Genomic DNA, 10,960 nt, shown 5'->3' with positions numbered 1-10,960 from the left:
GAAAGCAAGTGGCTTGAAGAGGCACAGCACAGTGGGTTGGCGAGTGGGGTACTGACTGTGGCAATACTGCAGACTTTTCAAAGGTGTCAATGACAGATGGTGGTAATATCAAGGTTAAGATAAAATAAAGAAACTTCTTGGGGAATTACTTGAAGTCCACTCATATATGTGAGAATAATTTTCCATGTTACCCAAAATGAACATCAATATTTAATTAGACTGAGGAAGTAAGGGAAAAAAGGCCCACAAAGAGAGTTTCATTAAAAGACAAGGAAATCAAAATCAAATCAAAATGGGAGCCCAGTGAGGGGTGAGGGTGAGGTGGGCAGGGACAGGACCACTGGGATAGTGAGTCAAGAAGACTTGGTTATGGTCACCATTCAGTTATTTCAAAAAATATTCAGAGAGCCAGTCACTTTGCTAGATGCAAAGGGCACACACAGAGTAGACTATGTAGAGTTTCCTGGGGCTCAAGGATAGTATAGAATAGAGGGCAAGATAAATAAAGCACATGCGGTGGGAGGGCAACATATCTCAGAGTGAGCAGTCAGGAAGGGCTTCCCTGGGGCAGTGAGTGGGCTGCAGTGGAGACCTGCAGAGTAGGTGAGAATTGGCTATTTCAAGAGGCAGAAGGGGAGATGGTGAATTGGGCGTGTGAATCTCTAGGCAGAAAAACAAAAAGGTTCCAGAATGTTAGTGCAGGGAAGATAGAAAAGCCCAAGCTGGAGTTGGTAGGTGGAGGGGCCTCCATGCAATGCTGAGGAGCATGGAACGGCCCCTGAAGGCAGTGGGGCATCCTTGAAGAGTTTCAAACAAGGGAGTGTCCAGATCACACTGATATCCTACAAGCACGACTGACTGTAGTTGTAAGGTACGGGGAAAGGTAAGACCAGAAGCCACCAGGAAAGGGACATTACAAAAAGCAACCCACAAAGACTTCTGCAGTATGAGCCATATGTTACATAAAACATATCTATAAATACATATAATATATAAACATTTTTAACCACATAAACTGCAATCCTAAGTGATTATTATATTTTATATGTTACATTTTAAAAAATATTACCTTTTTAAAATTTAAAACACTGACAAATTGGCTGTTAGTTCTAGCAAGCAACCCTATTTAAAGAACGGGCCATGGTTTGAGTAGCCTTCTCTCCTTATTCCTTCCAAAAGAAATGTTTGTCCAAGGATATGTGAATATTTAAAAATCCATTTTAGATTCAAACATTAACAACCACCAGCAACTCTTAATACAAAGGCCACTTTCAGTAACTGCCTTTGGGTTGATGAAGTTCAGGAAGAGAAAGAAGTATTTCTGTCCTTAGAAGATGGTGCTTTCTCTTCTACAGCAGTCTCTCACCCCACACCCCAAGTGCCCACAGTAACTTACAGTGCTTGAAAGAACAGAGACCCACCTGGACCGCCTATTGTAGCTTCTGCCTCGGTGATAACTGTCACTCCTCTGGCTTCTACTTCGACTCCGACTCCTGCTATAGTAGCTATCGTAAGTGTAGGACCTGCTTTAACAGCAATAACAAACACTAAATCTTCCCATTCAAATACTCATACATTCCCGTTTCTTTTTAGGTTCTTAAGTATCCTCTTAGGACATGGGCACTATATGACAGTACGAAGACACATCTGCAGAACAAGTACTGGAAACATTTAACAACTGCCCCAAATCAGACTTACCGTATTAAACAGAAAAATGTTATAGTTTCCTTTCTGCATTGAAAAATATCACAAAATTAACACTGAGTTAGTTCAATTGAATCTCGTGGATCTTATTAGGCAATTATAGTCAATAAATCCCTGCCATTACAATTCGACATCAATTATCACTTTTGACACTAGAGCACAATGGGCCAACAGATTAAAAACTGTTCAAAAAGACAAACATATGTTTTTCAATAACATACAACACCTTTTAAAAGGGAATTAAGGGCTTTATAAAACAAGGCCCTTTTAATTCTGCCCCCGCAGGTGGCTTCCCAATCCCTGTCCGTACCTGGACCGACTGTGGGGATCGTACGAGCTGCTCCTGGATCTGCTCCTGCTGGACGTCCTAATAGGAATCACATGAGGGGCTATCAACGTGTGGATCAGGACAGGCTACATCAAAAATCTAGACATTTATTTGCCCATCAAGGAGAAAACACAATGAAATCCAGCAGCCATATTTATTTCATTTTCATATCAAAAGTATATTGGAATTTTTTTAAAAAGCATGTTGGATTTCATAAGAGGTTCTAAGTTTTACACAATTCTTCTATGAGGTGCACATCAAGAAAGTCGCTGGGGAGGAACTGGGTGGGGAAGGGGGAAGACACAGGTGGCACACTTGTAAGTAAAACGAAGCTGCAGCAGTGGTAAATACCTGAGAGGCAAAAGGGGGCTGGAAGAAGCTGGGGAAACCAGAAACTTGGGGTCACCCACCACACACACACTTCTTCCTTTGTCCTCTTTTTTTTTTTTTTTTTTTGCGGTACACGGGCCTCTCACTGTTGTGGCCTCTCCCGTTGCGGAGCACAGGCTCCGGACGCGCAGGCTCAGCGGCCGTGGCTCACGGGCCCAGCCGCTCCGCGGCATGTGGGATCCTCCCAGACCAGGGCACGAACCCGTGTCCCCTGCCTTGGCAGGCGGACTCTCAACCACTGCGCCACCAGGGAAGCCCCTTTGTCCTCTTTTAATAGTCCTCCTCTCCCAATATCTAACCCGAGTCAAGAGATGACTGCAGATGGAAACTTAGGTTAAAGAGGATGTACTGGGGGTTCAGGTAGTAGTCAGGGCCTCTTTTAGATACTTCTACTGCTTCTCTTTCCTCACTCTGATAAGATCCCATCTTGAGAACAGCCAGTAAGAATCCAATAGCTCTTTGAAAGAAAGAATTAGGTGAGAAAGTAGGCCTGTCTGATAGTCAGCAATGACAAGATCCTTTTCAACAGCTACCCCACTCTGCCTGTGCAGGGCAGGCCTTCAAAAGAAGACAGATGGAGACCCCACAGTAGGACAGGATTCACAAGCTCACCTATGGCTTTTGTAACTGCGGTAGGAACTGCTCCGGCTTCTTGTGCGGCCTCTGCTGTACCACCCTCTGCTCCGACTTCTGGAGTAGCTTCTTGATCTACAAGTACGAGTTGAAAAAATATAAATCATGTTAACTCATTATGCTGTTAAAACTAATTACTAGTAGGGCAGGAGGGGGAAAACCCAACAAGAGGAAAGGTCTCTGGAAAGGTCTCTCACGAACTCCTCACAGTGGGTATCACAGAGACGGCTAATGAGGGTTTAACCTGAACAGAATAAAATAAAGAGAAAACAGAAAAGGCTGATACAGGTATGTTCCTAGGAGCCCTACCTGTAATACCAGAAGAGGAAACAATCCAAATCTCCATTAACGGTAGAATGGGTTAAAAAAAAATTAACACAGATATATACTGAAATATTCTAAAGTAGGAAAATGAACTACAGCTGCCACGTATCAACAGAGGTAACTCTTGGGAACATAATGTTGAGTGAAAAAGGCAAACGTAGAATATCTATACATACAAAAAAGGATTTTGTTTGAAAACAAGCAAAAGCAACATTATATATAGATAGAAACATTTACAGTAAAGCTACAAAGAAAAACAACAAAATTATAATAGAAGTTTAGAATAATGTTTAACTCTAGGAGAAAAGAGAGAAAGTAGGGTAGCATCGGGTAGGACTACATTAGGTATGTCAAAGCTCTATTTTTTAAAATTTTTTATTAGTTTCTGCTTTATAACAAAGTAAATCAGTCATACATATACATCTGTTCCCACATCCCTTCCCTCATGCATCTCCCTCCCTCCCACCCTCCCCATCCCACCCCTCCAGGCGGTCACAAAGCACCGAGCTGATCTCCCTGTGCTCTGCGGCTGCAAAGCTCTATTTTTAAAGCCAGATACCATTTAAAATTATTTTTTATACCTTAATCATTAAAAAAATTTATACCTATTTAATATTTAATAAAACAAACAAGAAACTTAATGCAATTTTGCCCCCACCCTGCTTCCCCTAGTTTATGCTTGTCATTCAGGAACTGAACAATACCCCTGTGTATGTGCTACTCAGGTAATATCTTCATAGGTTTTATTCAGTACGTACTTATGTTTGGGAAGACAGATGCAGTTTACTGGCAAAGACACATTCTGTTCTCGTGAGATCCTAGTCATTTACTCAACGAACAATTATAGAGCGACTCTGTTAGGTGAATGAAAGATGAGTAGCAAACAGCCCCTGACTTCACTGAGTTTGCAGGCCAGAAGGGAAGTCAGGCCCACGTAAGTAACCAAAACAGGGAGGCAAAGTTTAGCTATCTCAGTCTACTATCTGTGAGCTGCCCAACTTAAGAGCAAATTTCTTAGCATTTCCATGCCTCACTGTCTTCATGTATGAAATGAAATACCACCCACTCCAAAGGCAGGGGCAGGAAGGCAGATGAGAATGGCCAGCGTCACCAACAGCTCAGAGCTGTCTGAGTGTAAACGGTAAGTACACACCGAGCGGACAGGAGGCTGGAGTAGCTCAACAGGCACCTTCATCTAGAATATGAACCCGGAGAGAAAAGGCCAGGATTCACCAGCTCTCTGGGCCTTGTTGGGAGTCAGAGCAGGAGGAGGTAGAGACGCCAACAACTCAAGCATGGAATGGTCTGAGAAGGAATGAGGAGAGCTAGCAGAGGGCTTCTAGAAGGACTGAAGGGACTGAAAACATGCCCTGGCACTGGCCATGAGGAAGTACCTGAAAATCTTAGTCAGCTGAGTGAGATGGGGGAGGGAAGGCACAATACAAACGGCAAGCAACTGAAGAGTAAATGGGAGATGGTTACTGTAGATGGTAAATGTTGGCTCCTATTTTTAAAGAAATCTGGGTAAGGGAAGAAAATGACTGATAGATAACTAGGAAGAAAAAAAGTTAAAGATTCTTACTGCATTTTACGTTCAAGTGATGAAAATCAAGCACAACGTAGTAAAGGACATGAGTCAGAGGCAGTGAGGCAAAACCATGAAACATTTACAAGGAAAAGAAAAGAATACAAATTACTTGTTAACTTCATACCACCATCACCAATTTTTTTTAGTTTTAAAAATGCTCATTCGGGGGCTTCCCTGGTGGCGCAGTGGTTGAGAGTCTGCCTGTCGATGAAGGGGACACGGGTTCGTGCCCCGGTCTGGGAAGATCCCACATGCCACGGAGTGGCTGGGCCCGTGAGCCACGGCCGCTGAGCCTGCGCGTCCGGAGCCTGTGCTCCGCAACGGGAGAGGCCACAACAGTGAGAGGCCCACGTACCGCAAAAAAAAAAAAAAAAAGCTCATTCTCTGCATTAGCCAGTCTATTGCTGCTGACAAAAGTTAGACGTAACTTGAACCAAAAATCAACCAATCAATCTTAAGACGATCATTTTTACCATTTCCTGCCCCTTGAATAAAGAGCAACTAGATGCATGTCCTCGGCAGGTAACTTTGCCTCTCTGGCCCTCACCCTCCACTTGTATAAAATGGAGGGTTAGATTACTGATCTCTAAATCCTACATATTCTGTAAATGCAAGATTCCCTTCTAAGGCATCACTAACAGTAGAGAGAGCAGCCTCACTCCTTTAAAAATGGAGAACTTGCCACCTATCACAGCAACTCACTGCAATTGCCACGGAGCTTTAATTGACAGCAATAGTTTTTTTTACCCTGAGCCCAAATTTCTTCCCCTGAAATCTCCACTCCCTGTGTCTTCAGTCTGCTCTGTAAGTCACACAGCACAAGCTTTCTCTTTATTCCCTCCCAGATATTGGGAAATAGTGATCTTGTCCCTAACTCTGATGTTCTTCCAAGCAAAACAATAACAAGACTCTCCTTGGGAGAAAAAAAGGAAAAGAGAATAATGCTCACCGGTAAGATGATGTGGAACTTCTCGATCGACTTCTTGAGTGACTGTAGGAGACAGACCTTGTTCTGTGCCTTGATTTGGTCTCAGATTTACTTCGAGATCTACTTGGACTCCTGGACTGGCTATCACCATCCCGACTAGGTGTCTGCTCATCACTCGAACTCTCCTGATTTCTTGGCCTCCGGTTTAAGCGTGCTGTCTTTCTTACTTCATCAAAGAGAGACCCAGGCCGAACTTTATTTTTGCTTTTAATTTCTATTCTCAAGCCTTGTGGTTTCATTTCAGGCACAGTAGTCAGTGCCTTAACTTCCACTGCACTTGATGTAGTAGCAGATGGTGCTGCCAGGTTCCCCACACCTTGCAGGGGCTTCCATTTATTATCCATGAGGCTGGTCTGGCTTTTCTCAGCCACCTCTCTCTTCACAGTGCTTTCTACAGCAGTGGCCAAGCTGGCGGAGCTGCTGTCCTGTTTTCCCACCTCACCCACCGTTTTGCTTTCTGACATTCTGCTTTCCTGTTTTCCCAACTCTGCCTCAGGATGCTCTGTTGGCATATCCTGCTTTAGAACGATGCCTATATCCGGGGTGTCAAGCCTTGAATTTCCTAGAGGGGAAGCCCCCTCGGCCTTTGCTGGGGAACTCCTATCAGGAGTGCAAATCTCCATGTTGTCATCTGTTTGAAGCAGATCCTCCACTCCGCCTGGAATGCTCTCTTCAATATGCTGAATGTTCGGGGGAGAACTGACTACATTTTCCTCAGTGTTTAAAGCTGCGGGAGACACACTGAGTTTACTATCATCTTTAGTAGGCTGATCAGCATCTGATGAAACCGTTATTGGATTATGTTTACCTGAAAGATTGCCATCTTCACAGGGCTTCTCAGTTTGGGGAATATTTTCTTTTACGGCTTCACTGTTTTCAGAAAGTTGTTTTTTCTCTTTTGCTTCCTGAGTAACTTGCTTTTCATTAATCTCCTCCTCCTCCTCTTCACCAAATTCTAGTGGAGGCTGCCAGTGAAATGCTTGTTTTCGTTTTGGAGCCTTGTGTTTTTTATCTTTTTTCCCTTTTAATTTCTCTTTTGCTTTTTTGGTATGTTCCCTTTTAAGATGCTCCTTTGAACTGTGTTTATGCTTGTGTGGTTTTCCTCTACTGTTTTCTGAATTGGAATAGAACCCCTCAGAATCAGAGGTTGATGACCGCTGTTTGCTTGATTTCCAGGCACTATTACCATCAGGCAGTAAAGTATTTGCTGAAGACTTAGTTGCTGGTTTGGCTTTGATGTGAATTTCACCCAACTCTGACTCAGAATCTGAAGTGGCTTCACCTTCCTCCTTATCAGAAGATGGCCGGGAATTATTTTTACTGTTTTTAGTTACATCTTGTTCAGAGTTTGACTCAGAGTCCCATTTACTCCCAGCATAATTCTTCCTTTTGGGCTTACTGCCATTTCTAAAGTGATCAGAAGGACTTTCTTTCAAAGTTCTTTTTTTTGAATGAGGGCATTCCCGTTCAGGCTTAGATTTCTCTTCATCTCTGTTTTTCTCTTGTTTATTATTCATGTCCACTTGCTTCTCTTTTTCCTGGGCTGACTGCGTAACCCGAACACTTGACTGTTCACTGTCTGAAGAATAATCTAAAGATGACCTGCTTTCACTGTACTTTCTATGACATGAAGACTTGTCTCTGCCTTTGACATATTTATTACGAAGTGTCTTTTCAGAGCTGCTGCTGTGCCTTTTACTTGAGGTGTTATTTTTTTTCCCGTTGGATCTAAATTTTCTCTTGGCTCGTCTTCCATCATCACTGCTAACAGAAGAGTATGAAAATGATCTACTACACCGTGAGTGGTCACTGTATTTATTTCGTGAATGAGATCTAGATGAGGGAGACCTAGACCTTGAATGTGAACTAGCTAAACTTCGAGATCTTGTGTATGACCTGGAATAAGATCTACTCCTAGAAGATCTACTCCTTGACCTTGGTGAACTTTCTGAACTTCTATCACTGTATTTTGAATAAGCGCTCCGATCACTTTCTGAATTTTTTTCTCTTTTATGGTAGGATGATGAACTACCAGTCTCTTTAACATTTGCTAAACCGTAAGTGCTTTGGATGGGCAGCAAATGGGTTGTTTTAGCTTTCATTTCCTGGATTCGTTCATAAGAGGGCTTCCAGGGCTTCTGTCCAGGCTTCCACCTTGAAGGAGGGGGGCTGTCACTCAGTGGTATTACAGGAATATTTTCCGCCACCACTGGTTGTACTAAAACATTTTCATTTTGTGTCACTGTTGCTCTTAAAGGTTCTGTTTTAACAGGTTTATTTTCACTTAACTGAGAGGCTGTTCCTCTTGGTGATTTTGATGCTGTTCTTTGGTGCCCTGACTTAGAACTAGATCTGGACTTTGATCTACTTCGAGAATGTGATGAGGATTTTGATGGAGTCCTTGATCTTGAGCTTCCTCTAGAATAAGACTGTGAGTGAGATTTTGATCTGTATGAGTCTCTGCTGGAATGGGTTGAAGAGCTCTGGTCATCCTTATCAGATTTAGACCAGTCCCTCTTGGACGAGTGATGAGATGACAATGAGGAAGAACGAGATCTCCTTTCTCTATCACATGAGGATTTCACTCTTCGGGTGGAAGATTTTAAGGATTCTATGTCAGATGGTACAATAATCCTTCTCTTCTTAGTCTGTTTGTGCCTTCTGCAATGTTTCTGCTTTTTAGCTTTCTTTTTATGCTTAACCTTTTTCTCTTTTCTGCGTTTTTTATGGTGACCATCAGAGTGTCTTGCCGTACTTAGATCTGAATAATATCCATTATAGGACCACGATCGGGATCTCTGGGACAAGCTTCTTTCATCCCATCGGCTTGAACAGGGGTCACTTAACCTATAGAAAAGGACATAATATGCACGCAATTATTTACAAGCATGTTTTCTATGCTTTAAAATGAAAACACATTTGTTGTCAATACAAATGCATCAGCAAAAGCTTAGTTAACAACCCAGTACTGACTCTGTCAACACTTTAAGCACACGTAGGAAGGATAAACCAACAGCTGATAGGCCTGGTCGCGACCTTGTAATTTCAAAGAGATCACTACTATCAGACTTACCAAAGGATTTTTTTCAGAGCCAAGCCAAGAAGTTTCAAATTCGATAGGAAAATAGTTTTGAAAAGCAAACCAACTATAGCAATCACAAAAGCACTGCTGACCTACTGAATTCCTGGCTATCATCCACTCAATACCACTCTGCCTCCAGGAATAATTCCTGAGGGAGAATCAAAGCAAGTTCCCAAACAATTCTGTTAATTCTCTGCAGATACAGGATAACTGCCCGAACTTTAGGCAAAGCCTCTTTTTCTTTTTGGCTGCACGGCTTGTGGGATCTTAGTTCCCCGACCAGGGATCAAACCTAAGCACCAGCAGGGAAAACTCCTGAGTCGTAACCACTGGACCACCAGGGAATTCCTTAAAAACATGACTACCGTTTTTATCTCAGCCTCATAGAGGTAATCAACAACGTTCCCCTATGGTTTTAGTTAAACTACTTAGTATAGAAATTAGGGGGAAAGTACATGAAAATAGATGCAGACTTTACAATATCTCAGTGGTAATGTCAGGGCTCAAAACTGAGAGTTCTCAGTGCCACTGTGTCTATACCACTTCCACACAGCAGACGCACACCTTTTCCTCCCTCTTCTAACTTTGAACCATTCTGCTGGATGCCCACAGAGAAAAACAGAATTCTACCATGAACAATTACACGGGGTCCCATTGGTATATTTTGCACTAGCTATTCTGGGGCCAGCCCTATTTCTAAAATACTGCACTGTGGAGTGTCACTGAAGACAGGAGATGGATACACTTCTGAAGAAACAAAAGTCCCTGGGGTCAGAAGTTAACACACACACTGGGTACAGATTTCCCTATCTACCCATTTATTCATTAGTGACTATGAGAACAGGCTAGGAAAGAATCTGCTATATAATTTTTTTAAAGTCCTGATTATTTCTAAAATTGAACAAGAAATCTTTAAGAAATTCAGGAAATTCAGGTTATAGTCTTGTGAGGGAAAAGAGAATTTTGATTTAAAAGCACCCAAAGTCAAGCAGCCCTCCTCCCATTTCACCAAGCATTCCCAAATGTATTCTCTTTGGTCACAGTCTAATTTTAAAGGTAAATATTTAGTGAAAAGTCCAGAAATATGTCTCTATCCCCTTAAGACTTAAAATATAGAGGACACAGGATTGTACTTATACTTACTTATCTCCTTTACTCCATTTTTCTCCACTAGGTGGTCTATATGCTCTTAATCTCTGCATTTCTTCTTTCCAGTGAGGAGGAGTTTCACTGCTATCATCATCATCTGATTCGGAACAGGATCTTGATCTTGGAGGTGTGTGATAGCGCTTTAAAAAAAAAGTTAGGAATAACTACCTTCAAAATATCTCTTAACTGTAATCTGCTATAGGACAGAGGTAGGTATAAGACCCAATCTCTGATGCCATTCAAAGGCAATAACGACTGAAGTACCAAGAAGATGGTATGAAGTTATGTCAAATTAAAAAAAATGAGAAAGCTGGAGACTCACCTGTAATCACACATAAAAATTTCCTCTTTGAAGTCCTAATGGTTATATTCATTAGCCTAGATTATTCAATATACTAACATTTCTCAGCATACAGATTATTTCACATTCATTTCATATTCAAACCCATTCAAACACAGCAGTAAACACTAATCTAACAGCAGTGCCTTCCCATAACTATATAGAATACAACTAGCTCCTTGGACAGATTTTGCACTATACCCAAGATTAAAGCTAGGATCTTGCCTAGAGGTAAAAACATTTTACCATTTAAGATAAGTAATTTGAAAAAAGTCCAGTTTTAACACACATACAATTGTGCCCCTTCCTTTAATCTTCCGTCCAGACTTTGATACAGATGGTTTCTGATCATTTACAATGGGTGTAATATCAGGAATCTTCCTGGAAAAGAAGATTGAAAATTTTAAAAAAGCAAATGCTAGGCAGTTTTCTCA

The 10,960-nt window shown here is 41.9% G+C and overlaps 1 protein-coding gene across 6 annotated transcripts in view; it reads right to left on the bottom strand.

The window, feature by feature from the left end:
• NKTR (natural killer cell triggering receptor) overlaps nt 1–10,960 on the bottom strand; it is a 49,922-nt gene that overhangs the window by 2,960 nt on the left and 36,002 nt on the right. For 5 of the 6 annotated variants that reach the window (XM_081246391.1, XM_081246394.1, XM_081246393.1 and 2 more), the window contains 6 exons: nt 10,820–10,907; nt 10,181–10,326; nt 5,917–8,802; nt 3,035–3,130; nt 2,015–2,071; nt 1,422–1,526 (listed from right to left, as the gene is read on the bottom strand). In XM_081246391.1, coding sequence (XP_081102517.1) covers nt 1,422–1,526; nt 2,015–2,071; nt 3,035–3,130; nt 5,917–8,802; nt 10,181–10,326; nt 10,820–10,907 — 3,378 coding nt within the window. The remainder of the gene's footprint in view (nt 1–1,421; nt 1,527–2,014; nt 2,072–3,034; nt 3,131–5,916; nt 8,803–10,180; nt 10,327–10,819; nt 10,908–10,960) is intronic. The other variant, XM_081246392.1, reaches the window with a different exon arrangement.

The sequence above is a fragment of the Mesoplodon bidens genome, assembly GCF_964165515.1.
Source record: "Mesoplodon bidens genome assembly, chromosome: 10".
Lineage (NCBI taxonomy): Eukaryota > Metazoa > Chordata > Mammalia > Artiodactyla > Ziphiidae > Mesoplodon > Mesoplodon bidens.
This window is presented reverse-complemented; position numbering and strand designations above follow the sequence as displayed.